The sequence below is a fragment of the Mustela erminea genome, chromosome 9 (genome assembly GCF_009829155.1).
Source record: "Mustela erminea isolate mMusErm1 chromosome 9, mMusErm1.Pri, whole genome shotgun sequence".
NCBI classification, from domain to species: domain Eukaryota; kingdom Metazoa; phylum Chordata; class Mammalia; order Carnivora; family Mustelidae; genus Mustela; species Mustela erminea.
The window spans coordinates 53,910,706-53,938,162 of record NC_045622.1 but is presented as its reverse complement, the minus strand read 5'-3'; the positions used below and the strand labels follow the sequence as shown (position 1 = coordinate 53,938,162).

The following is a 27,457-nucleotide window of genomic DNA, read 5'->3' as shown; positions in this document are numbered from 1 at the left end:
CGGCTCACCAAGAGGCCCGAAATGGGTGGGGGAGGCAGACACAGACACAACACAGACCTGTACTACGACTCAGCTCAATGCAACATCCCAGAAGAGCACAATGGCCATGAGAACCCAGAGGAGGCCCAGGTGGAGGGTGGTCAGAGAAGGCTTCCCGGAGGAGAGGGCCAGTCAGCTTGGCCTTGAAGGAAGATCAGGCAGTGGCTGGCCACAGTGAGTATGAATGTGATGGCTGTTTTTATGGTTCAGAGGGTTGCAGGGATCCCGAGAAGGGACAGATCCCTTCCACCCAGGATGCTAGAGAAGGCTTGGCAGAGATGGCCACAACAGCTTAACAGGACTCCAGCAGGGAAAGCTCCATTCCAGGCCCGTCAAGCACAGCAGATACCCAGAGGCAGGCCCAGCAGTCAGGTTTCTGCACGCACAAGTGCATGCGTGATCTACTTGTGGCTGGAGCGGGGGCGGAGGGATGCCTGGGCAGTTGCAGAAAATGTGCCTGGAAGAGTGGCCTATGTGACCTGGGGGAGAGGCCCTGGATGCCGAGCCAGGGAACTGGGGACTGGTTTTGCAGGCTGCGCAGAGCAGGGACAGCCGTGGGCCCGGAAGACAGCCATGTTCCAGGGACTTGTTCAATGCAGAGTGAGTTTTCTGCAGAGATGCTGGCAAGAGCCTCTCCATGGGATGCCCCAACCCCACCACCAGCGTTATCAGTGCTGTAACCACAGGAAAAGGCCCTTCCCACCTCGGAATTTCCTCATCGGCAAAACAGATTGAGAGACGAGAAGACTTATCTTGAGGTTCCTTCCAGCCTGTGATTCCGTGACTCTGGCTACCCCGTCGCGAGCTCCCAGGCAGGGACTTGGGTGGGTGGCCACACGGCCCTCTCTCTTCCCCGCAATGATCAGTCCAGACTACAAGGCCCCGCTCTCCCCCAACCTGCATGTCAGTCTCCCCCCACCCGTGCCACTTGGGACGAATCAACCCCACAATTCCCACATGGCCAGGTCTCGAGAGCCCCAGCCCTCTCTCCATCTCCAACTCAGGGACTCAAGGTACCTCCAGCCAAACGCTTGTGACCTTCTTGACCCTCCTTGCCCCACACCCCATCGCCCTAGAGAGAACAAATCCCGAAGGCTCCACTTTTGACACAGGACAGGACTCTGAGGGCTTCTCTCCACACCCAGGGCAGCCTGGCCCAGGCAAAGGTGGGGGTAGGGGGAGGCTTTCCCACCCACAAACTTTCATCTCCATCACCCCCCCTTTTACAAGTGGGGAAACTGAGGCATGGGCGGGTGGCAGGGGAAGCCTCAGTCACACAGAACACCCACCACGGCTGGTGAGAGCCTGGGTCTGTTACTACCTCCCTGAGGTCTGCGTCCCCAACTCCCCGGGGTTGGTCTTCTCTGGAAGCTGGCTTAGCAAGTCTGACGACACAGCCAGGCCCTGCACGCCCGCCTGCGTGTGTCCCTGAGGAACAAAGAATCTGCCAGCTGGGTTTATGTTTCAAGACGTCTGTCCTCGCCCTTGAGCCAGAGATCTTACGGGGAGATCAGGGCTGGAGCTGGGGGGCTAGGGACATCAATCGGAAGCCGCCTTGCCTAGAAACCCGAGAGGTCACCCCGCCTGGCCTCCGGCACCTTCCAAGTTCACTTGAGGAGGCCACTGCAGGGGTGGGCTGGGGTTCTCTCCCCACGTATTTCATACAGCTGCTTAAAAAGCTTGTTTAAAATTGAGATCATTATATATATTTATTTATATATATAAAATATATAAAGAGGAATTGAGGCGAGCCACCCCAAAGAAAAAGCTATGTTTTTATAAATATTTCTGTAGCTCCCACATCCCAGAGGAAGAAACAAAACAAAACAAAACAAAACATTGACAACCCAAGCTAGTGGTTCCGTGTGGTGGGCCCAGCAGGCTCAGACCCTGAGGGCAGCCAGTGGGGGTTCTCAAGGGCAGGGTCTGCAGAACATTCTGAGGAGGACAGGCACACCCCACCCCACCACCCCCTTCCCAGGAGCTTGGTGTCTCTTGCTGTGAAAGGTCAAGTCCTTCCCAGTCCTGCCAAGCCCATGGCCCTGGCTTCTCGAAGTGGCCTGGAAGGCGGCGTGCAGGCGCTCCCCGGCTCCGGCTGCCGGTTATTTTTAATCTAGTCGGTTTCCTTTGATGTGCTGGCCCTCCTTCCAGGGTGGCCAGGCCTTCTGTCCCCGGCACTGTCCAAGTGGAGGCAAAGCCCAAGCCACCTCCCATGCCTGGCATCCCGGATCCCCAAACGGCCCTCCGCAGGGTGTGTCCAAGACGCCTGGTGAGCGGGGTGGGGGATGGGGGTGGGCTCCGCGGGTCCCTGGGGTGCAGGTGGGGCTTCACTTGCAGACATAGCGCTCCACCGTGCGCTCGCAGCGACGGCATGTGACGTAGCAGCACCAGTGGTACTTGCAGTGGCAGCGCTCGACGACGCGGTCCGTGTAAGGGTTGTAGCCGCGGCCGCAGCACATGAGGTCACAGCTGTCACTGCCGTGAGATGTCTTGTTGCACTGCCTGGGGCGGGGTCGGGGAAGAGCACGGGGTGGTCAGAGTGCCACAGACCCCAGCCTCCCGCTAACTTCTGCTCCGCTTGGAAGGTGTCTTGGTCCCCAGGGGAATCATAACTAATCCCCTCCCCAGAGGGTACTTCTCATTTTCCCCTAGATTTCTAATAGAGGCACATCAGAATGACGGGACTGTTTTGTTTTTTTGGAGGTGTCTTTGTTTTCTGATCCTTCTACTTCCAAATACTGCAAGGAGCCTCAAACTGCTCTAACGATCCTGTCTTCATATCTGATCTTGAATTATATTGCAACAAATGTAAAGATCGTGTTTACATGGACAATCCCAAGATAATTCTGGATAAGACATAGATGCAAGGCAGAGTGACTAGGTGGCAGGCTGTTTGCTGAGAGCGAGCCTCTGTCAACCATTGGCCCCTCTGTGCTAGGTGCTTCCCTCCAGTATTTTACCTTCCAGGATCCTTGGGTCAGTGGAATTATGCCCATTGTACAGATGGTAATGGACTCAGCTAAGGTCAGAGGAGTCTGTGGGCAAGCAGTGCTTGCCCAGAGTTACACAGTGTGAGCATGGGGTCTGGGAGAGCTCAGGAGGACTTCCTGGAGGAGGGTCATATGGGCCATGTCACGTAAGACACACAGCAATCTAAGATGGAGAAGAGGGTAAGAGTTTGAGGGGGCAAAGAAAACAAACAGCTTGGGCAAAGGGAAAGGACCTGACCTAATCTAAGAGGCAAGAACAAATGGAAGGATTAGAGCTGGAAGTGCGGAGGCTGGAGAAAGAGAGGCCAAGATCTGGGCTGGGAGGAGGCCATGGGGTGGGAAGGAGGGGGCACAGGGAAGGAGAGTTAGGAGGTGACAGTGGCCTGCAGGTAGGGGCTGCCAGCAGTTCTGGGCAGAAAGGAACAGCAGGAAGAACACATGCCCCAGAGGCAGACAGACCTGGGTTCAAATCCCAGCACTGCCACTTACTCCCTATGTGACTCAAGGCAAGCCACATAACAAAGCTGACTCTGCTTAGTCACTCAACACCATTCATGCCTCTCAGCCGTATCCTGGAGGTCTCCGGACAATTTCTCCAGGAAAGGGTGGTAGGAAGAGGAAAGAGTTTCATTTTTATTTCTAGATCCCTGATATGCCATGTTTGGAACCTGCCCTCCAACCCCAGAACCAGACAAGGTCTGTAGTAGGGCCCAAGACAGGAAGCTGGGGAGAGTGGGACTCAGAGCAAGATCCAGGAGCCTAGGGCAGCTTTCATCAGTGCAGGGGCTGCTGAAAGGAACATGACTAGAGGGCCAGGGTACTGGAATGCTGACTGCTGCTGAGGCTTCCCTTCACCAAACTGGATGTGAGGGGGGTGCGGTGCTAGGGGGCCAGCCTCTAGAGAGCAGCCACTCATGCACACGCTCCTTACAGTTAACGAAGCTCAATCCCTTGTACTCCCGAATCCCTTCACCTAGCAGAGCTCATGTTCCCCCGTCCTCCAGGAAGCTTTCCTTGATGTCCAGGCTGACTCAGGGCACCTCAGGACTCCCCTCCTCCTTGGGCTTTCCTCTGTCACAATCCAACCACTTATCTCTCCTGCCTCTCTATGCCTGCCAGAGCCTCACGTAATAAATAGATGGGAAAGTGTCTGTAGTTGTAAGCTACTGAGACTTTACAGTTGTTAACTGCAGAAAAAGCTGACCCATAGAGATGTCTGCAGAATGCCATCTTCAGAGGAATGGCCGAGAACTGAGCCTGCAGGAAATCTGGTGGCCAAGTCGGGGGAGGCATTCAGAGAAAGCAAGGGAGGCAGCCGGTGCTGTGGGATGGGGTGGATGGGGTGCCCTCGTCAGTGGTTTGGGGGCAAGCAGAGTGGGGGCCCCTGGGACAGCAGAGGCCTGGCAGCCTGGGGGATGGGGAAGGGAGAGCACCATTAATGAGCCCTTCCCATGGCACTAACATAGCCCTCGGAAGTGTAGCTGGTGCCTGCCAGCCGCCCCTCCACACTGCACAGAAGATGAGGCCGAGCCTCAGAGAAGTGAAGGGATGTGCTCAAGGTCCCGCAGCAAGCATACTGCAGCGCCAGGGTGGGAACGATCCTTTCCTCACACACGCGCACACGCACACACATCCCCACCATGGACCCAGGGAGACCCTCTGTGGGCTCCAGGCCCTCCCCAACCTCTCTGGGTTCTAGAATCCGTCTGCCCCCACCCCCTCCTCATCACATCCAGCCTGGCTGCCTCAGACCAGACTTGCGCTCCTTCCGTCTCCCTGGCCCGACCTGGTTCCATCTTCACTCCGCCCGACCTCCCTCAATCTGGCCTCCAGATGGGAGCCAGGGCCTCCTCGCAGAGCCTGCTGCCCTGGCCTGTGAGGATGGAGCCCCCCCCACGTCAGGCCCCCTCTCCTGGAGACAGGAACATGGGCTGCGGAGGAAGCAAATGCTGGCCGGGCACCAACTATGTGCCAGACACGTTCTCAGACACCCTCGCTCTGGTTCAATATTCTTTTAACCCCGCAGAACACTAGTTTTGTGGAATGCTATTAGGGGCTCCCTAATAAAAGAGTTCCACAGCCAAACACCTCTGGGAAACGTTGGCTTAGGCAGATCCTTTACTGTGGGATTCCTCCAAGCCTTTCAAATGTCCTCGTGCTTTGCAGATCGCCAGAGAGAATTTCCCGATCGTATTTGATGGCAGGACTGTTCCTAGGAGAACGTTCGGGACTAACGTCCCCCCAGAACCATCCCCGGGAAACATGGCTGCCCTGATTCCTCATCAGCCATGCCCGGCACACAACAGGTCACCCCTGCTGGTTCTTTCTTTCCCCTGTCCTGAGCCGGCTTCAGCAGGGGTGATGGGGCCAGCTGTGGGGACCTCAGCCCTGCTCTTAGGCTGGGGCCCAAGGGCAGAGAGAGCTGAGGCCCAGGAGGTGGGTGCGTGCCTATCAGGGGACACGGGAGCATGGTCTGCCCACAAGCCAGACCTCCTCCTCCTGCTGCCCAGGTTCTGTGTTCAGATCTGTACAGAACTCCTGCGTGCCTGTGGGCTGGCTGCTGCCCCCTCGTGCCTCAGGTCCTTCTCTATCCAGGATGTCCGGGCAAGGTACACAACGGCCCCTCCCAGGAGCTCTGCTGGGGGAGGGGGGTACCTCAGACCGTGGCACCTCTGCTCAGCACTTCTGGGGCCACCTCCCTCAACCAGGCAGGGACTCCATCCCCCAGATGTCAGCTGAAGTGAGACTCTGTGCTGGCCTTGAGCTGGGGCAGGCAGGGCCTGTCGGCAGAGCTGACCCCCTCCCGCCGAGGTGGCAGCAGGCCCTTACCTGTCTTGCGTTCCATGGGAGCCCACCTTCTCGTTCTTCATGCAGAAGTCGGGTGAGCTCTGCAGATAGACAAGCTCCGAGTCCTTCACAGGCCTGATATCCAGGTCCTTGGGCACCAGGTGCTTGCGGGTGCCCATGGGTCGGTGCACGACCTTCGTGGCCGACAGGTAGCGGGTCTTGAGGTCAGCGGCCACATCCCGGAGCTCCTGCAGCCCCTTCCAGCAGGTGCGGATAGAGCAGGAGCCAGACACCCCGTGGCACTTACACTTCATTTCCAGAGAGGCGCGCAGAGCCTGCAGACAGGGGACGGCGTCGGGCTGGGCGGCCAGGGTCCCCTCCCTGGCCTGCTCGGGGACCCTGCTGCCTACCCCCTATTCCCCACATGCTGGGTGCTCTCAGGGAGTCGTCGCCTACTCTGGGCCTCAAGAAAGAGAGCTTTTGGCTCTGAAGCTGGGGAGTATTATAGGTTCTAAGCTCCTTCTCCAGCTTGGGTAGTGGCTAGGAAGGACAGGAAAGGAAGGAGTGGTATTTGTAGTGATAACTGATTCCAAGTACCCAAGCACTTAATATGGCTTCGTCATCATTAACAGTCCTTCACGGGAGGTAGCCTTTCTTTCCCCCATTTTCAAATGGGGAAGCAAGGGCTCTGAGAGGCCAAGTCTCAAGCTCAAGGTTGCACAGTTAGAAAATCCTGGAGCTGGGATCTGAACTCGGGTCTGAGGGCAATTCCAAAAGCCATGGCTTTCAATAATTCCATGCTTTTCTCTTGCACAAAACTGGAGCTCACTGAATGTTTGCTGGGAGAAAGGGGAAAAAGAGAAGGGGAGGAATGATGATTGTGGGGGGTGGAGAGGCAGGAAGTCATGGGGGCGCAATCCCTCGCCTGGCTGGCCCTTCCCCTCCACCACTGGGTGACCCCCAGCAAGCCCCTCCACCGATCAGCAGCTCCGCCCTACTCTGTGCAGGGCAGGCTCGAAACTGCTATCCGCAGAACTGCCGCAGGGATTCCACAAGAGGATGTGAATGAAACGGTTTTGCAAACTCTAAAAAGTCAAATTAACCCCGGTCTGAAAATCAGTCTAATGACTGTGGTGGAGCTGGGAGGCCTGGGCTCTGGGGCTTAGGGAGACTCTAGCCCCGGCTTCTGAAATGACTCTATACCCATCATCTTCCTCGGGCCTCAGTTTCCCCAAGTGTACCTGAGGGGCATGAGTTAAGACAGATGTCTTTTGCAGGCTGTTCAGTTTTGCATCTTAAACCTTGCTTCTCTGCACACAGGACTGGGATCCCTCTACCCAGGCCAGCCCTCCTGCCTCCCTTCTGTAGAGCTACAAGGCTTACGACCTGTGTCCCCTGGGTCTACCCCTGCTTTAGAAAGATGGGGAAACTGGGGCACAGAGAGGGCAGAGACTTGCCCCAAATCGTTTGGTGAGTTATTGCAGGAGCTGGTAAGGTCCCAGGGCTCCTCTCCTTCACCGGTGCCAGGAAGTGGGGAATGAGGGAGTCCACTGGGTCTAGAATCAGAATTGGCTCAGCAAAGCCTGCGAGGAGCACAGGAATGAGACGAACCTGCTTGAAGGGCACATTCAGCCTCTCAAGGGCATCAGGTACTCTTGAATCATCGACGACAGGTAACTACGTTTAGCTCCCCAGCTCACGTGGGTGGGAAGGGCCCTGAGCCTCCTGACACCCTCCATGGGCCCCTGTTTGCTATTTCATTTAACTCTCATGAGCCCTGTGGCCACTGGGGAGGGGACTGGGTCCTTTTGCAGATGGCCCCAGGGAGGCCAGCTCCTTAGCACCAGGGCCCCAGGGATAGCCCCAGTGAGGCTAAGGAGCCCGTCTGGACTGCATGGTGTGGGGATGGCTGTGCCCCCGGCAGCATGAGGCTCAGGCCTGGCCATGGGTAGGAGTAAGGCTGGGCTCTTGGGCTGGGGGCGGGATTCCCAAGGATGGGGGCAGGCGGCAGGGTTGGGAGGCAAGGTCCTGAGTACCTGGCCAGACCCTGCTACAGTCTCCACTAGTGTCTCATGGCCTAAGTTTCCCCAACTTTCCAGATATGGCTTGGACATCCTAGAATCCTTCCAGGAAAGAGACCAGTGAGAGAGTGAGGGGAGGACGTGGAAACCTCTGGGCTTGGAGTCCCATAGACCTGGGCTCCATCGCACCTTGCGTCCTTGGCTAAGCCACCTAGGCTCTCTCTGCCTCCCTTGCTGCCTCTGTACGATGGGCCTGCTGAGGCCGCAGGCAACCATGGGATGCCACATGCACCTGAAGTGCCTTCTTGGGCCCCCCGCTGGTAAGGGGGACAGCAGGGCCTCCTCACTGGGGGGTGGGGTTTGTGGACTACTGGACAGCCACCACAGGGCCTGGTGCTCACATTGGTATGAAGGATTTCTTTTTCTTAATTTTCTAAAAATAAAAAGGTCCATTCATTTACTTACACATTCACCCCAACCTTCTGTGGAATGAGGTGAGGAATCAAAGAGATACTGAGAGTAACACATGTTGGGGGCCCACTGCGCTCTGGAGTTGGGCGGGAGTCCCCAGTAGGGCCAAGGGGACCACCCCATAGGCTAAGGCTCTCACCCCACAGTCCTCCCCACGCCTCCTCCCACACCCAGCCGAGGCCCAAGTGCCCCATGGGAGGATCCTCAGGAACACGGCCAAGGGGGACTAGAGAGCAGCAAGCCCGTCCGTTTTACAGATGGGAAGAACTGAGGCCAGAGAGGAAGTGACTTGTCCAACGTCCCCCAGCTAGTTTAGTGCCAGAGCCAAGGTGGGAACTTGCAGCTCTGGACTCCCAGCTCAGTGCTCCTTCTGCTCCACCCAACATTTTCAATTCAAATCCTGGTGGGCCCCCTAGAGGAGGAGGAGCCTGACAAGCAGGCCCCAAGCATCTAGAAAGGGGAGAGCGGGACAGGGTGGGGAGGAGGATGGGAGCACACTGGTGTGGGTGGATTGGGGCCCATCCCTCCCATCCCGCCACCCCCGCCATCAGGGCGCACTGGTGGCCCTCTCCTTGCCGACTGGCACAAGCACAACCATCCAGGGTGGGTGGGGTGGGTGGTTACCTGTCTCCCCACTTCACTGTTGTGTAGACGCATCAGTTTATTGGCTTGGGATCCTGTTTTTTTCACCTTCATAGGAGCATCGGAAAACTTGGCCCCCATGAGGAGCCCGTAGCTGAGGTTGTCCGCACATCCTCCCCAGCGGTTCCCGGGCCCGGGTGGCTCACCTGGGACGGGGCCGCAGGAGCAGCCGGGCAGGTCGCCGGAGGTGCAGGCCCGGGCGATGGCGTGGCTGATGGCGGCCGCGGACAGCGCATACACGAAGGCTGACTCCCGCGTCCCTGGGGGGAGGTGCTGGGTCAGCCGGGGCTGGTGACCCCGGGGACAGGACCCCACCCAGGCCTGAGGGCCCCGTCCTGAGCCCCTGCCTGCCTCGGTGGGGCTGGCAGGGGACAGGGGCTACAACCAAGTGGACGACACTAGGGACATGAACCTGTCGCTTGCCCATTCTCCCACACATACATTAGCTGACTTGGACACTTGCTCGCAAATGCCCCCCGCAGGCCCGCAAAGCCCACACACCAATGGGCACCCTTGCTTCCACACACTCACGATTCTGGATCTTCCCCCGTTTCCCTGCACTCACCGTTAGGGGCTACTCCTCAAAGGACTCATGCCTCAAAGGGCAGATGAGTGTGCAAAGAGGTTGAAATGTGTTCCCCAAAAAGAGAAGGCCAAGTTCTGACCCCTGGTACCTGTGAACATGACCTCATTTAGAACCAGGGTCTTGGCAGGTGTCATGGAACTAAGATGTGGTCGTCCTGGACAGGGTGGGCCCAACTTCAATGACTACTTCCTTATGGGAAGGGGGAATCATGGATACAGAGACCCATGGCGGAGGGAACCCCACACGACAGAAGCAGGGATCGAGGCAAAGCTTCAACAAGCTAAGGAACACCGAGGCTGCTGGCAACCACCAAAAGTTCAGAAGAGGCAAGGAAGGATCCTCCCCAGCGTCATCGGCGGGGAGCACAGGCCTGCCAGCTCCTTGATTTCAGACTTCCAGCCTCCAGAACCCTGCACGATACAGCTTTGGTGTTAGAATTCCTGTTCGTGGGACTTGGTCACAGCAGACTCGGGAAACCAATCCGGATGGAGCCCAACGTGTCTCTGCTGGAGGGTGTTCTCGCCTTAGGTTCATACAAGTCACCTCCCCTTCTCAAGCCTCAGTTTGCCTAACTGTAAAGTGGGAATGATAACACCCACCTCACAGGCTTGCTCTAGAGTTCAGATCTTTGGGAAGGAAGGAAGCTTTGTCAAGTGCTCCACAAACCTTAACTGTTACCTTGTGGGGGAGAGATTAGATTCTCTGGGGCCCTTCTGCCCATCAACACCCTCCCCCTCCAAAATCTACCCCAGAAGGCACCTGCTCTGGAAAGTGGAGCCCCTACCTCTCATTGTGCATTTCACAGCATCGGCAGTCACCTCTGTCTAGAAGGATCCGTGCACACCTGTCTGCCTGAGGGTGGGCTGTCCTGTCCTCCTGGGCCACATCCACCCTTTCTTTGCGCATTCGGGTACACAAGCATTTGTACTAGCCCTACACTGTTATATCTACTCCCTGTGTATTCCTTTATTCATTAATTCATGCCTGGATACCCATATCTGTGATTAAATTCAGCCACCCATCCATCCACACCTGTATTCTTCTCCAGCCCCCATCCACTCCCCAACCTAGCACCCATCCACCCACCGCAGAGAAATCAACATCCATCCATCCACCCAGGAGTTCACCCACCTACCCAGACACATACCTGTATGCCCGAAATCATCCATCCCCACCTGCACGCATGCCACAAGCCCTGGCAGCCCGTGCTGGCTCCCTACCTCTCTCCAGGTCAAGCAGGTAGTTGGGGGCAAGCTCGATGGAGGAGCAGTTCCAGCGCATGTCGGCGAATGCCCTGCGGCAGGCCTTCATGACCTCACGGGCGGCGTGCACGACGGTGTGCATGAGCTCCAGGTTGCTGCGGCAGAGCTGCACCTGTGCAGACACCAGCCCCTCCAGCTGCTTGCAGTGCTGCGTCTGGTTCAACGCCAGGGCCGCCGGGGTCTTGGACAGTGCCCTGCATGCCGCCGGAGGACAACAACCCACAGGAAGAAAGAGAGAGTGTCATGACGGGCCGCCTGCCCTATGGTCCCAGCCTTCCCTCAATGCGGTTGGGGGCCTTTGCTAGAACGAGCTGGGAAACCAAGACACAAAGACCCTCCCTCTCCCCCTCCCTGTGACCTTGGGCACATCATCATCCCTCTCTGCGTCAGGCCTTCATTCATAATGCAGGATCATGACCTCCTCCCTACCTAGGCTTTGCTATCATTATCCTAACAATAAACCGTTTTATGGGTCACAGAGCACTCACACCCGCTTCCTTGTTTAATTCCTGTGAATTACGACTCCTTGTTCAACATTCAGTCCCAGCCAAGTCCCTGTATGTGCTGGGCCCCCACGCTGCGTGCTAAATGATTACAGTCCCACCATAATCCTTACCGTTAACTGAGCACTTACTAGATGCACAGGAGGAGCTAGGAGCTTACCATACATCCCTCTGTTTAATTATTAAAGTCATTTATGGGGCTGTAAAATCCCACAACATGAAAGGAATTTATTAAAGGATTAAGGAGCCACTCAATTTTGTGATAGATTACACTTAGCCATGAACTTGCTGTGTGCCCCTAGATAAATTACTGTCCTCTTCTGGGCTTCGGAGTCTGTACCTGCAAACTCTATTTCCCAGAATGGGTTCCAGTGAGACACTCTGAAAAAAGGGATCCAGGCATAAGTGCATTTGGGGAACCTGATATACTCTATCCCTCTTTGGAGAGTAACTGATGCACATTTACATTTTAAAAGCCCTGAGAAGTCCCACAGCAAAGCAACAGGCTGGGTTTTGTTTAACTCAGGAGGCAGCTTAGCACAAAGGCCTTTGTCTGAGAAATGCTGACCTCATCCAGGCTTTGGGAAAGGCTGGCCTGGGGGTCGCTTATGAACCCAGGTGACATTACAGGATCGGGGAGCTTTCCTGATCCCGGCTCTAGGTATTGGAACTGCAAAGCTGCAGGAGCCGGGGTCCATCCTGGATGCACGTTTCTCCTCTGAGGCATCTCCTCTAAGTGCATGCTACAGGGACCCCAACAGCCTTAAAGGGATCTGCATAGACTAATCCCCTGCCCCAGAGCCAGCTGGCCCTCAGCAAGCCAGCAGAGACGCGGGAGGAAGTGGGGCTGGGGGTGGGGGGATGCTGATCTGCAGCCACAGTGCTGGGGGGCCCTCCCTGCTTGCTGTGAGCACCACAGTCTATTAGGGTCAGGGCTGAGACCTACTGAGGCCAAGATCCCAGACCACCACCCTCTCACCCTCCCTAGGGACCCAGGACCCTGCCTAGGGAGAGAGTACCATGCGAAAGAACAGTACAGGGAGGGGCAGATTCCGGGGTCTGTCGTTCTCCCTTGTGACCTTGAGCAAGTCACTTGGACTCCTCTCCTAGGCCAGCAATCTCTCAGCATTACCAGGGGGGAGTAACTCAGTGCGCCTCATGTGCTCTGCCCATGACTGACACACCTACTGGACACTCAGAGAGGGAGTTACTACAGTTCCTGAACTGGTGGTCTTTTCCTACCAGCCAAGGGCTGCCGCAAACCTGGGCCCCCTCTCCAGCATCCTGACCTTAACATCTGGCCACACCAGACTCCTGGCTCCCCTGAAGGGGGACCACCCTACCACCTTGTCCTTGCCAGGAATACCTTTCCCCTTGCTAAATGAACAAATGAACTTGATCTACTTGTGGAAGAAATATTTACTAAGCACCAACTCCTCCTGAACTCATTTGGTAACAAACAAGACACAGATCCTTCCCCCAAGGAGCCCCGAGTCTAACGGCTACACAGAACCCATCCACAGTTATAACCCAGATGTTCCAGCTCATGGGCTGGCCCAGGAAAGAGCCCAACTTAGGGCACAGCTGTGTGACATGGGTAAGCTACCCAACCTCTCTGGGCCTCGTGGTCCTCATCTGTTATAAGAAAATGACAATTTCCACTTCAAAAGGTCAGGGCAAGACTTCAATAAGATAATGCATATAAAACATCTGGCGCACTCACACATGGGATTGCCTCTGCTTATTGCTGGGTGAATGCCGGACCAGAGGGAGTCAAAGACCTGGGTTCTAGCTCCAGGTCTGCCTTGTATGTCCTGTTCACCTTGGGCAAATTGCTGAGCCTCTCTGAGCAACACCTACAAAATGGGAACTCCGAGAGGCCTTAGAGGGGCTGAGTGGGGTAACAGGAGCTACGTTAGGTCCTAATAAGTCAGTTTCCCTCTGCCTCTCACTCTCCACCACATGCCCCACCCATGCTACGACTCCAAAGTAGAGAAAGCAGAGCCAAGACAAGTGGGCCCGGTCTAGTGTCTGCAGTCGGGCTGGCCTGGCCCAGCCTCAGATCGATCAAGGCTTTCTTAGGCTGTTTCTCCTCACTGCTACCCCTGGCCCGTCCCTACCCTCCAAACCATGAGCAGGGAAATGTCTGGTAGCTTTGGATGCAGAGCTAAGTTAGGCATGGTTTCATGACCTGCGCTGAGCCAGCCAATCCTCCCCAGCCCTCTGAGCCCCGGAGGCCTGTCTAGGCCAGGACTGCTCAGGGAACCTCTTGTCTGGATTCCTGTAGCCTAGACAGCCTAGACTGGGGGAGCTGTGACCACATAGAGCCAGATGCTATCCCCTCAAACTGTTTCCTGGTCGGTACAGCCCCCCACCTGCACCCAGCTACCACCACCCACACATGTGGACACACTACCCCACGAAGGCACAGCGTTCCCCAGCTGACAGAGCCTCTCGCGTCACGCCCCATCCCATGCTCACAGAGGGGTCAGGCTGGGAGAGGACTACCCCCTGCCCTTTGTACAGAGGATGACACAGAGGCGCTCCGGGGCCCAGATGCCCCATCTCCTCCCGCAGACCTGGCATTTCCTTCCTGGGTCCCCCTCTGCTGGGCTGGGGGCTGCCGACACTCAGCCTGTCCTGAGCCTGCTCTGCCCTTCATCCTGGCCCAACTTTCTTCCTTCCCCTCCGTGCCAGTTTTCTGTTTCACAATGGGAAGGGTATATTTGAGAAAATGCCCCGCACAGCACCGGGGAGCACGCAGTGGGCACTGGAGCAGAGAGGCAGCCTTCTGAGTCCTGGCAACCTGGGCTCCTGCTCCAGCCCAGAAATGGACAGTGAAGGCCCAGGCTTTTCTTGGAGAGCTCAGTGCAGCCAGTTCCTGACTGCCATGTGCTTTGGCTCCAAAGTGGGGCGGGGTTCTCTGTGCTTCTGGTGCCTGGGGACCTGGGCCACTCTGGGTATCGGTCTGTCCCACTCTAGAGTCACCCAGTCTCCACCTCCCCAGCCAGAGGTGAGAAGAGGTCCTAGGAGGAAACCCCAGTGAGAAGTCCCCCAGATGAGGCCCAGACCGCCAAGGAGGGCAGAGGACAGACAGGAAGCATCCTGGAGAGCCTTGGTGGGCGAGGAGGGGGAGAGTGGGGCACATAGAGCGGCCAGCCGCAGCACGCAGGCGGGGAGATCTGGAGGCAGGAGGCAGCGGATTCCACTCCAGAGGAGGGCCATGCGGTCATCTGGTAATTAGTGGTAATGACCGTTTCTAACTAAGTCCCCCTTGGGGAGGTAATCAAGGATTAGGGCGGGAGGCGGGGGAGCTAGCCGTCTGGACATCTCCTCCGGCTTACCTCGCGGCAGCAGACCCCTAATTGAAAACATTTTGGTTTATCAGGGGCTGGGGACATGGGGGAGAAGGTGGAAGAAAGGACACAAGGGAACAGAGTTCACAAGCAAGGTCCGTGCCAAGGATGCATGCTGGTGGCCAAGGTCTCTTTCATCTGGGAGTCGAGGGTTCTCCTGGGAGTGGCTAGGGGACTGAGGCTGGGGTTTCAGCTCCAGCTCAGTCGCTCATCCAATATGTGATCTCAGGCAGGTCACTGGCCCTTGCTGGGCCTCAGTGTCCCCATCTCATTGTACAAGTGGGAACACCAAGGCCAAGGAAGGGCAAGGATTTCCCAGATGTGTACATAGCCAATTGGGCAGAGCCAAGCCAGAACCCAAGCTTCCCAGATTCCAGGCTACGGCTCTTTCGCTCGCATTTTAGAGATGAGGAAACTGAGACTCAGAGAGGCAGAAACCACTGATTTTCCCGAGGCATGGCTCATGGCTAATGGACTGGCAAAGCTCAGGCTGAGACCCAGATTCCCAACAGGCGAGCATTCTGGGCCACTGAGCCCCATCTGGTTTCAATTTTGGTGTCAATTGCCCCTTTCACCTTCAGGTCCCTTTCCAAAGCCCAGTGCAGCAGGACCACGGGGAAACCCCGGGACAGGTGAGTCTCCTGGGTAAGCCCCCAGCCTCCTGGGCCCACTGTTCCATGGTTCCCTGTGACCACAAAGCCACAGAGCCAGACCTCCTAATTCCACATCCTGCTTCTGCTGCCTACTAACTGTGACACACTGGGAGTTAGAAGCCCCTTGTCCCTCCATTTCCTGTTCTATTCAAATGGGGTGACAGCAGAACCCCCCACCCATGGTGGTTGGGAGATTCAAATGAAATAATATACATAAAGTGCTCAGAACAGGGACGCCTGGGTGGCTCAGTCAGTCAAGCCTCTGTCTTCGGCTCAGGTCATGATCCCAGGGTCCTGGGCTCCAGCCCCACTTCTGGCTCCCTGCTCAGCGGGGAGCCTGCTTCTCCCCCCTTCTCCATTTCTGCTCTTTCTCCCAAATAAAATCTTTAAAAAAAAAAGTGCTCAGAACAGTGCTTGGTATGTAACAAAGACACACACACACACACACACACACACACACACACACACACAGTTTGTTATGCTTAAACTCCACTCCAGTCTCTCCCTATATCTTCAGGTCCAGCAAGAGTTTAACCACTATCACGGGGCTTCGGCGAATAGAGCCCATCTGCCTGGGTTCTGATCCCACAGTCACCATTAACTAGCTGCGTGATCTTGGACAAGTAACTGAACCTCTCTGTTCTTTAGTTTCCTCATTTGTAAAACGCTAGTGATAAGAATATCTTGGACCTGATGAGAGTATTATCAAACTTAAGCGACTAAAGCTTTTGGAACGGAGTCTGGGGATTTACGAGGGAGCTCCTACCATTCCTGGCTTCTCTCCTTCCCCACGATGCACTGGCCTGCCTCTCTACTTGCGTTCCTGCCGAGATGCCTGCTTTGCATTCCATCCTTGGCCATCGAAATCCTACCTACTCTTTGAAGCCCAGCCCAAGCCACCTCCCTTTGATGAGATTCTAACTGCCCCTCCTCTGGGCTCCTACACTCCCTCTCCTAGCACACAGCCCAAAGTCCACTTCACATCTGGACACGTCCATCTACCCCAAGCACATGAGCCGCTGTAAGGCAGACACTGAATGTTCATCTTTGCAGTAGCCCAGGCAAGGCAGTGGGGACAGCATGGACGCTGGGTTTAGCTAGCCATCTATTCCAGGCCCTCCTGGGCCACGTGACACAGGGGGGCTCGTGCAAGCCACAGGCTTGTCAGAGCCTCAGCTCTCCCACTGGCACGGAAATGGTAGTGGCATCTCCCACTAGGAGGAGCAAGGCTCTTTCTTGGCCTCTGATGCTCCTTATGCTTTCTGGCAAATCATTCCCCCTGCTGGGGACCTCAGTCGCCTTATCTGTACAATGGTGTGGAGGGTGAGGAGGGCTTGGATGCTCTGATCAGAGGTTCCCACCAGCTGGCACAGTGCCAGGCACCAGCAGGAGAAGGTGGCTGACATTTCAAAAAACTAATCAGAAGCAGCTGAGAAGAGCCTCTGAGCCCAGGCTTCTCCTTGCAGACAAGAAATACAAGAAAGAAGATGGGGTTCCCCCTCCTGAATCACCAATTAATCAATAACTCAGCCCCCTGGAGGGGATGGCCAGTGACCTCAGGACTGTTTGCTGGCAGCCCAGCCACAATTGCCCTGTCCTGCAGCTAATCCACGAACCTTCCTCATAGCCCCTCCCCAGTCTCCATAATCTGTCCCTGCCTTTCTTATCTGTGTGGCCCCCACTCCACCCCGACTCCAGACCTGTCCTGTCCTGGGCTTCCCCACCACTCAGAATAGAGTCCCTTCACCCAAAGTGCCCTCCTCCCCACTGAGCCCACCCGCCAAAGTCCCAGAGACTCCTCAGGCCCAACCTAAGGCACCACTGCTCACAGATCACCCCAGGGTCCCAAGTATGTGCCTCCTACCGGGTAGTCTCCCCTCCCCTGGGCGCCCATACCACTGCCCTGGTCCCTCCTAAGGCACTTGGAGTTATTTACAGCTTGGGCTTATCTCTTCCAGCCCAGAGGGCAGCTCCTCCAGGAAGGGGCTGGGTTTTACTCCTCTCTCCCCTCCACGGCCTGGCCCATAGCCTTGTCCAGAGCAGGCACTCCCTTCTGCTGGATGGAAGAAAGACTCCATCTCCCACCTACCGGTCCATTAATAATTTCTGTCTAAAGGAACACCCATCACATGTGCACAGCATCTGACAGTTTACCAAGTTCTTTCATGAGCCGCTTCTCATCTGATCAGAGTTAGCTAGAGACTCCTTCCCTCCTTCGACAGAGGACACTGAGGGTCCCAGAGGTTGAGCAACCCTTCCTCCAAGGTCACCCAGGTGGAGGGGGTCAGGGCTGTTTGAGATCTTCTACTAGGGTCAGGAGACTGACAGGAAACATGATACTGAGCAGGCCAGGGAGCAGAGCAGCACAGAGCCTGTCCATTGGCCCAGTGGACCACATTGTCTTTTTCCATCTGTCCCCGTTGAGGTCTTGTGAAATGCTAAGCCGCACAGGACCAGGCAGTTCTGTCGTTCCACATGCCCTGTCTCGGTCCTGCTTCCCAACTCTCAGGGAGGTAGGACAGTATTTTACACAGTAGGAAAAGGAGGCTTAAAAAGAGTGACTTGTCCACGACCCCCAAGCCAACTTTTGCTCCTGGGTCTGGGCATGCTCACTCGATCCCCAGCGGGTGCCCCTCCACATTAGCCGCTGCCCCCAACCTCCTGTCCCACACCCGATGTCCCCACTTACAGCCACTTGATGCCGTAGCATAGGCCGGTCTGGAGCGCCAGGGCGAAGAGGAGCGCCTCGCAGACCCGCGGCCGCGCCCTCATGGTGGCGCGGCACGCGCGCTCGGGGGTCGCACCCTTGAGGAGTTGCACCGAAGTCCCGCAGCGCGCACTGCCACCGCCGCTCGTCCTGAGCGCACGCCGCCTGCAGTCGGGGAGAGCGAAGGCGGCGGGTTAAGGCGACGCGCAGGGCTGGGGCCGCGGGGGGGGGGGGGGCGTTTTATTCAAATTACAAAGGAGGGGTCGGCCCGGGAGGCCGAGCGCGCGGCGGGCGTCGCCTCCCGCCCCGCACTGCCTGGGACGCTGCAGGCGTCTAGCTCAAATTAGGTGTCGCCCGAGCGCGGCAGAGGGCGTGTCCACCTAGCGCGGCCCCAGGCTGGAATCCAGCCTGCCAGTGCGCAGGGAAAGGGGGACTGGACCAGAGAGGCAGAGGGCCGGTCAGAGACAGAGGCAGAGGGAGCAGCCGGGCACAGACAGACCTCGCGAGGGACGGAAACGGGAGGAGGAAGGGGGTCAGGGCCGAGGCCGGGCGTGCGCTAGGGCAGATGGCGGGCCCAGGATCCGCGTTATCTCCAAAATATTAACCACTAGTTCGTAGGGAGGGCCTTGGCAATTCTCCTTCCCAGCTGGGCCTCGGTTTACCTCCTCTGTAAACTAGGGACACAGATGTGATCCCAACCGGAATTCAGACACAATTCGCCGTTTATAAAGGAAGTTCATGATCGCATCTGCTCCTCCCAGCAACCCTGTGAGATAGGTACTATCGCTGTCCCCATCTCACAGTGAGAAATCTGAAGCCCGGAGATGCGGAACGGCGTTGTTTATCCAGTGAACTGCAGGTCCATGCCCCGTGTTCTACTCCTAGGTGTCCTGTTAGTTCGCTGATGGTCAGACCAGGAAATGGAAACTTGCTCCGGGCATCAGTGAAGGTGACGATGAGAAATGAGATGCCAAAGGTCTTTGCACAGTGGTCCGGAGTCTGCAAGTCCCCGCCTAGCGCCCCCCCCGCCCCGCCCACTTTGAAGGGTCGGGTGGTGCCCAGGCCGGGGCCAAGGCGGGACAGCCCCGCCAACGCTTAGCCTGTTCACCGAGCCGGCGCGATGCCGCCTCTGGCCGCCAGGAGGCATCCTGGGGCCGCGGAGCAACCATTACCCAGCCCTCCCGCAGGTCGCAGGGCCGCTTCTCGGGCTTTTTCTTCTACACCCCCCCCCTCCCGTTTTTTTGGTCTTCCCTCTCTTCATTCTCACCTCGTTAACTACCTTCCCGGCTTCTCTCAAATTTACCAACACTTGGCGTTCTCCCGGAGACAAACACAACTTTGCAGCCCCTCTCCTCTGGGGAGGAGCAGAGACAAAGAAAGGGATTCCTTTCTAAAAGGCTCGGGGAGTTGCAGGAGACGGCGCCCACCTTACAGAGGGCGCTTGAGCCGAACGGGGGCGTTCTCATCTGTCTGTGTGAGTTTGGGCGAGCCCTCCAACCTCCCCCAGGCTGTTTCCCCTTGTAAGAAACAAGGGACTGGACTCGACCGCACATCTCCCGAAGACTTCTAAGCCTCGCAGGAGCCTGCGAGCCTTTGAGCTCCCCTCTCTGCCCGAGTTTCCACTGTTACAAATACCTGTGCAGTGTGTGCGTGTACGTGTATGCCTCAAGCACACACACAGATCTGAAATAGCACTGTTTTCTGAAAGCTTGCGGTACAACCCAGAAGGCAGGGATGAAACCCTGAATTACGTTTCTTTTTCCTCCTTCCCAGTCTCCTGCTAGGGGCCTAACACCGAGCCGCTCACTACAGACGTGCTGAGTCCAAGGCTAGGGGTCTCAGTGGGGTTCTCAGTGTTAACTGAGCCCCCTCTTCCCACCCAGCCTGCATCCAAACCTTTTGTCTTACAGCCCTGAAAGTTTGCCACACTCCAGCGGACAAGAAGTATATCGGCTAGATACGGGGGGAGGGGAGAGGATCAAAACTCAAGTCACTGTCTCTTTTCGCCCCCACCCTGTCCCGAAATGTGGGCTCCCCTCCACCCCCTACCCCGCCCCCCACAAGGCGCCCTGCATTCCTGAGTGGGGAGGAGGAAGGAACTGCAAGCGGACAGAGGAGAGTGCGGATTCACTGCGGGGCATTCGTGTCCAGCCCAACTCGCCCAGGGAGAGGAGGGGCCGCCCTGGTCACAGCAAACGGGGACTCAGGCCTACGGACACTCCAGGTCTTTCCTGAGAGGCCCCGTGGTCCTGGGCTTCTCACTCCACCAGCCCTGCACGTCGCTAGGAGACATCGCTGGCCTGGCCTTCTGAGTCCTAACGGATTATTCCTGTCCCGTGTAAGTGAGTCCAGGACAGCGTCGCCGGCTGTGGGGTCACCCTCAAACCGCGCGCGGCGGGTCAGGACGCACTTGCTTCCCCGAGCCCCCGGCCCGCCAGGGGGCGCTACGCCAGGGTTCGCGGTGGGATCCGCAGCTGCCTCCTGCGCGGTGGGACTTTGGGCAAGTCCCCTTCTCTTCCTGGGCCCAGGTATCCCCGTCTGAGGATGAGATGAGGCGTAGAGTAAGTGCCCTCTCCGCGCTGGTCGTTGTATAAGACATCCACTTGCCGCGGTCAGCCGCGAACGGCTCGACCCCTTGTTTCAGGCTCAGCGCGGAAGCTCCCTTGTGGCCAGGCGCGTAGCGGGCCAGCGTCAAAGCGCAGCGTCTTTGGGAGACACAAGCTGTCCCTTCCTCCCCCACGCTGGGGTTAAGGCCTAAGCTACTCCGTTGCAGCTGGCGACAGAAGTGGCCTCCCGGGCTGTGCACCGTGAGCTCAGTAGCCGCAACCCGCTCCAACAGGTGGTTATAAGGCTTGAGCTCTGGAAGTCCTTGGAAACGCCGCCGCTAAGGCGGCCGCCCCTCTAAGTCGAGCCGCTGGGGCCACGCGGAGCCTTCCCTACCCGGATGAGCTCTCACTGGGCCGGGAGCGGGCGCGGCGCTCGGGGCCGAGTGTCCACGCCGCGGGCAACGTCGGCGCGGGTCGGGCCTGAAGCCTCGGGCTGCGCAGCTGGCAGAGCCGACCCTGCTAGCCGGTGACGCCGAGCGACCGCTTCAAGGTTACCTGCGACGCGAAGCTAGGCCGGGCCCACAACCCGGCTTTGACCCCAGTGGGGAGTCTTGCGAAATCTGTCTGCTCTGCTTCGAAAGACGCGCCCGGTTACCCACGAGACGGGTTATTTTAGAAGAGGGAAGGGTGGGGTGGGAGGACCCGAGATATGTCCTGCCACCCCTCTGGAGCCGGACCCTGAGAGCCTAAGGACCCGCAGGGTCACGGAGACACCTCACCCCCACGAGGTGGGAGGTGTGGGGCTCGCGCGCGAACTCAGCCAGATGTTCGTGGCGGCTCCAGATGTGCCTCCGTCCCGGGACAGGGCTCTCCTTCTCCCCACCCCACCCCCAGTCTGGAGCTCAGGTCCGTAAACAGTCCCAGTTCTCCCCTTCCCCCGCCGCCTCGGGGAGTCAGTCTCAAAGCGAAGCTTCCGCCCCCACATCCCCCCCCGCCCAATTTGGTAGGAGCTGCAGTAGTTCTCTGCCTTTGGCCACCTTCTCCCACCCCGCCATACACACCCTCTTGCCCAGCCGCACGATCCAAGTCCCCCACCCCCGGGATGGCTTGGGCATGATCTCATTCTAGGGCCGAGTGGGAGGGAGAGGGTCGAATCGGGGGAACCGGGCCGGGAAGGCTGGCAGCAACCCGCACAATCGGCACAAGCAACCTCCAGCATACAGACCGGGAAGGCCCGCGCCCCCTAGGCACCCCACGGCTGCGCTCCTCCAGGAGACTCCTCGGAGAATCGCAGAGGGGAGGTGTGGAGGAGGACTTGATGTGCTTACCCGCGAGTCTGTGCCCTACGGGGTCGTGCTGTCCCCCTCGGACTCGGACGCCCCTGCCCCAGCACGTCCCGGCTGAGCACCAGCGCGCTGCGGGCGGCCGCGGCTCACCTCCTGGGGCGCTCGGCGGGCGCGCCCTGAGTGCCCCGCTGTCCGGGCGGTCCGGGGAATGGCTAGCGCGGCCCCCAGCGGCCCCGAACGCTCTCCGGGCTGGGCAGGCGGCTACGGCGCCGTCTTCACGCGGCAGCCGCAGAAGGACGCCCGGGATCCCCGCGAACGGCGGCCGGCTCGGGTTCCGCGAGGACTGCTGGCAGCGCGGACTCAGGCTGCACAGGGCTGCGCCGGGCTCTCGGGGCCTGCGCTCCCCCGCTCGCCCGAGCTCTCCTCGCGCCGCACAGTCTCCGGCGCGGGCCGCCCGAACAGCTTTATAAGGCGCGGGCAGTCGCTTTGATCCGCCCACGTCAGCGCGCCGAAACCCCACCGGGTGGCTCCGGCCGCGCGCGGGGGGCGGGGCAGGATCCCCGCGGACGCCACGAACCCGCGGCGCCGGCGGCACAGAGGACTTCGCACCCTGATGTGTTACAAAGGGGGGACTTATTAGCCGTAGCTGGTGTTTAATAAACGCGCCTGCTGCCGGCGTCCTGCGCCCCTGCGGTGCGTGGGGGCCCAGGGAGGGCAGGTTTCTAGAGCTCGCAGCCAGCCGAGCGAGGAGCCTCAGCCCGTCTGGTTTGACAGAGGAGGAAGCCAAGGCTCCCAGGGAAGTCCTGCTTCGGTCTCAGCCTGGAGCCTGGCTGGTATCACGAGGTGTTTGTCTTGCAGCTCGGTTACTTGACACGTCTGGGGGCCCGAGGACTGCGTTGGCGTCCCAGGACGTCCTTCGAGGGGTCACCTCTCTAGACTTCTGCTTCTAGTTCTGGAAAAGGGATCCGCCATCCCGAGCTTTGTGCGGAAAAGAGGAGCGAAAGTGCGCTGCCCTGTGAAGCACGCTGTAAACCCGAAGCCCAAGAAGGCAGGCGTTCCAGCCTCTGGGGTGACTGTCGGGGAAGTTTTCTGGACACCTTGCCTCCTGTTCCCGGGGGTGGGGGGTGGCTACCCGCGGAGAACTGGGTTTTAGAAACTAGTTGGGACTACAGAAGTGCGTCCTACTCTGCGTGGAGCAGGCCCGGGGCTAGGGCTGTGTTTCTGAAGCAACTTCCCTGGGACTGGTTAGGTCAGTGCCCATCCCTCTCTGCACCCACCCCTTGGCCTTTCTGGCTGACAGCACGCACACACACACCCCTCATTTCTAACTTGCTGGGTCAGGTGTTGAGGTTTCCATGGCTTCTGTTTGCCCGGACTCCAGGGGCCTCTGTCCCAAGCATAATCTCAAGGATAATCTAGCTCGTCAGTAGAAGGGAAATACAGACTTAGTGACAAGGGGCTTGCCTTAAGTTCCCTAAAACACCTGGTACGCTTTGTTCATTCCTTGCAGCTGCCACCAAGTGGCCCCCATAGGCTGCCCCAGCCAGGCTGCAGGTACACCATGTACACACACATATCCGGGCCCACAGAGCCCACTGCAGGCTCTTGGCCATACAGATACCCTCTGCACGTGACTGCTAGTCCTCACTGCACACAGGGCTGGGACATATCACCCCACAGATGGTCACAACACACTCAGGAGACACCTGCACACACCATTCAGTAGTAGATACAAGTGAAATGACCATATACATCTTTGAGATGAGGTCAAAGACGTGACTGCCCCCATCCAGTTCACGCACATACATGTGCTTCCTTGCACACATGGGAATGCACATGCAGCTTCCAAGCATGCAACACCAAATGCACAGACATTCCCGCAGAGAGTCATGGGAATGTCCTTGTGAACACAGGGTGGGACCCCCCACCCATCTCCTCTCCCAGAGCATCAGGGTCAGTCAAAGCTCTGGGAAGTCATAAAAGCTGCAGAAAGGCAGTGGGGCTTTGGGTGGGGTTGTCTAGAAAGGGCCCAGTGAGGGACAGGGCTCCACTTAAGAGGCTGGAGACAGAGGCGTCCAGGGGCCAAGACTGTCCTTAGTTCTCCCACCCCAAGACACTCTGGCCACCACGGTCAGGGCCATTCCAGGTGGCCTCTGTCCAGCTGGGATTCACCCTCCTCTGGATCTAACTTTCGGCGTACAGAGAAGCTAAATGAGTTGCCTGCAAACATTTGCATAAGGGGTCCTTCAGCCAGAGATCTCTTTCTGGCTCCCAGCTTCGGTAGAAACAGAAAGCATTTTGGAGTCACACACACTTGGGCTCCAATATTGATTAGTGTCCTATTTTATTTTTAGCAGTGTGACCTTGAACAAGTTGCTTCAACTCTAGTTTCCTCATCCGCAAAATGGGAATAATGCAATCCCATCAAATCTTCTATATCCTTCAAGACAGGATTAGTATCCCCATTTCATAGATACAGAAGTGAGGCTCAGAAGGGTGGGGCTGGTAAGCATTGGAGCTGATTTCTGAACCCAGATCTTTCAGGCTCCTGCCCACGATAGCTGATGGCCCCTATTGAATCAGACGGGAGGATCCTGACTTCCCACTATCTGCACTAAATTGAGGGAAGCCAGGAGAAAGTCCCAGAATTCTTGAAGCCCAACCCTGAGCCCTCCTGACCAACCCCCACCCCATACTCAGCTCTGTCTCCTGGATCAAGACCCAGGCATTAGCTAGGGCTGATAACCCTGCCCTGGGAGGTGAGGGGAGGCATGAACTGGAGGCAAAGCCCTGGATTCAGAGTCAAGGGAGGCCTGGGGCAAGGCTGTACCCCTCCCTGTACCCCAGGCTCCCCATTTGTATAAGAGAAGTAGTTTAGTTTACTGCCTCAGACATTAGAGACGTGAGAAAAAACCTTCTTCATCTTTAGAACCAGGTGAACTCCCCCCTACCCTTTCCTCCTCCCTTCTTCTGTCCAGGGGCTCCTCAACGGCCACTGGCCACCTGGGTTACAACTCCCCTCCAGAGGGGAGGAGGCTCTGGGCTGGGCCGGGCGGGCACACTCTTAGCTGCTGCTTGCTGTAGATGTTAATATATTTTCCTTCTCCTCAATTTCCCCCTGTGATTCTGGTTATCTGATCGCCCAGACGTGCTGGGGGCTTCCTGTCCACGGGCTTCTCAGCCTCTGCCTGACTGCCATTGGTCGGGGGTACACACCTTTCCATCCCCCACCCCTGCACACCGCCTGCTGGGGCGGGGGCACCCAGGCAGAAAGGACATGGGGGTGGGGGAAGCTGCAGTTCCAGTTCTGTTCATGCGGGCCTCTACCGACCCCTCCACCCACCTCTGCTTCCCTCCCTTGGGGCCAAGGCCTTGGTAGAGATGCTGTGGGAGGTCAGCTATTTCCGGGAGCCCTGGATGGGGAGACAGATGACGTGGATGGATGTAGGCCTTAGCCCCATCAGTAATTGTCTGTGTAATAGCAGATCATTGTTTTGCCCTTTCAGAGCCCCAGTCACCCCATCTGTGAGGGGTTGTACTAGGTAACCCCTACGGGCTTCTTGAACTCCAGAACTTGGGTCTTGGGATCTCCTTGACTCTTACCTGTGTCATAGGATGAACCATGGACATGGCGGACACTAGGAGGCCGTGAACACAGGCTTGTGGTGGCCTCAGCCTCTGCCTTAGTCCCTGGCCACCTCGTGGGGGAGAGAGTCTCCCGCTCCCGTTCCTTGGGTACCTCAGGGGAAGGATTGTGATTTCCAGAGGCTCAGGGAGTAGGCTTGAGGCGCTGGAGTCCACTGGGAGGTTTTTTCCCTGGGTGTGCATAACAAAATGCCACAAGGCCTGTAGATGACAATGGAGGGCGTCAGTGCTGAGGGGCCCCTTTCAGCTCTCCATTGTCTAGTTGTAGTACTCACTCTCAGGAGACAGTGTTTGTGTTTCTGGGCCTTTTTCAACTCCATGAGAGAAACCCAACCCCAACCAGCTTCAACAGACAAAAAAACGATAGGCCCAGGCAGCCAGAGGAGAAACTAGGGTGGCTGGTGACCAGAAGGGATAGCTGTACTGCCTGGGGTTTGGGGCTGGGAGTCCCCCAGAGTGCTGTCAGACACTCATGATCCGTCTAGTTACTGCCATTGGTCTGAACTCTTTCTGGGAAAGCCGCTGAGGTAGTTTTTAATGGCACCGAGTCCTCTCATCCCAGGGCATACACTCCCCCTTTGAAATGTGACTCCATTCAGAGGTGAAGTTTATTTCCCCACCCCTTGCTCTGGACCAGCCTGTGGCTCACTTGGCCCTGTTGATGTGACAGCATGAAGCTGTGCATGTCCTGGAGCCCAGATATCAGGGAGCTTGCAGCTTCTGTGTGCACCCCCGGAGCCCAGCCCAACTGCCGGGGCTACTTACTGAGAGGGAGGCCCCGAGGCCACACGGAGAGAGGCCGGCCTGGACCCCCCCTGCCAAGCAGAACTCAGGCCTGGCTGACCCACTGGCGAGATACAGCTATCTGAGAGCTGGCCAGGTGGCCCACAGGGCCAGGAGCATCAGTCAGCTGTCCCCATCAGCCACGATATTTTGACACAGTTTGTCACCTGGCAAGAGACACCTGAAGTGACCGGGCTTACCTGGCGAAAAGGCTAAAAAATGTGCATTTGTCTCAGGTCATTTCGGAATCTAGAATCGGGCCATTCACCCTGCCATGTCTCTGAAGTCCTGGTCTCTGGAGGCCCCGTGAATGTCATCATTGCTCCGGGAACCTCACATGTTCAGCGACAGGCTCTGTCTGCCCAGGCTGAGTCCCTGGTGCCAGCCAACAGGGGCTGCTCCAGAGTTGCCAAATGAGCGAATGGCCTCAGGCACCTCTGCTCACAAACCCACGGGGGAGGGAGCTCACTCCCTCCAGGACAACCTCTTCCCCTGATGAGAGAGCTCTACCTGCGAGAAGGTTCTCTGCCATCTAGAGCAGAGATCTAGGACTCCTCTTCCAGCCTCTACTCTTCCACAGGATGGCCTTAGGCACATAACAGTGGCCCCTGGGATTTGCAGAGCAGCACAACCTCTCTTAATAGCAAGTATTTTAGTGAACACAGAAGGCAGCCCACCCTGTGCCTTTCAGGACCCGTTCCCACCAGGACCCCGAACAAGCACAGGGTCTGGGATCACACAGTTTGGGGTTTTAACCCCAACCTACCTCTGTATGGCCTTGGATAAGACACTGCCCGTCTCCGAGCCTCAGTCATCCCATCTGGAAAATAGGAATAGTGACAGGTACTGCCTAGGGTTGCTGTGGGGCTTAAAGAGATGATATATGTCAAATGTTCTGCACGCAATCAGTCCTTGATAAAGGTTAGTTCCTTTTCTGCCAGGTACATAAACAGTTCCAGATGGAGAGCTCATTTGTACTTAGCATTCATGTCTATATAAATAATGTGCAGGTGGGGGAGGGATTGTCAGGTGGCTGGGGATTGGGGGGTGGGGACATTCCTAGCAGTGGGAACAGCTGAAGCAAAGACAAGAGGGAGAAGTTTGGTTTCAGGGAAGGGTGAATCAGGGGCTGGGTGCTGCTGGCCTTGAGGGCAGTAGGAAGGAAAATGACCAGAGAGCA

The 27,457-nt window shown here is 57.4% G+C and overlaps 1 protein-coding gene across 3 annotated transcripts; it reads right to left on the bottom strand.

The window, feature by feature from the left end:
* Positions 1 to 1,737: 1,737 nt before the first annotated feature.
* On the bottom strand, positions 1,738 to 22,282 carry WNT11 (Wnt family member 11). 3 transcript variants are annotated; one of them, XM_032359316.1, is made up of 6 exons: positions 21,892 to 22,282; positions 18,000 to 18,182; positions 10,757 to 10,992; positions 8,933 to 9,210; positions 5,859 to 6,151; positions 1,738 to 2,541 (listed from the first exon to the last, which is right to left on the bottom strand). In XM_032359316.1, exons 2-6 carry the CDS (start codon positions 18,080 to 18,082, stop codon positions 2,367 to 2,369), a joined length of 1,065 nt encoding a protein of 354 aa, XP_032215207.1. In that variant the 5' UTR covers positions 18,083 to 18,182; positions 21,892 to 22,282; the 3' UTR covers positions 1,738 to 2,366. The 3 variants fall into 3 exon arrangements, with proteins under 3 accessions (XP_032215207.1, XP_032215206.1, XP_032215208.1); XM_032359315.1 differs by having other exon boundaries at positions 22,000 to 22,282; XM_032359317.1 differs by lacking the exon at positions 21,892 to 22,282 and adding an exon at positions 18,680 to 19,032.
* Positions 22,283 to 27,457: the final 5,175 nt, after the last annotated feature.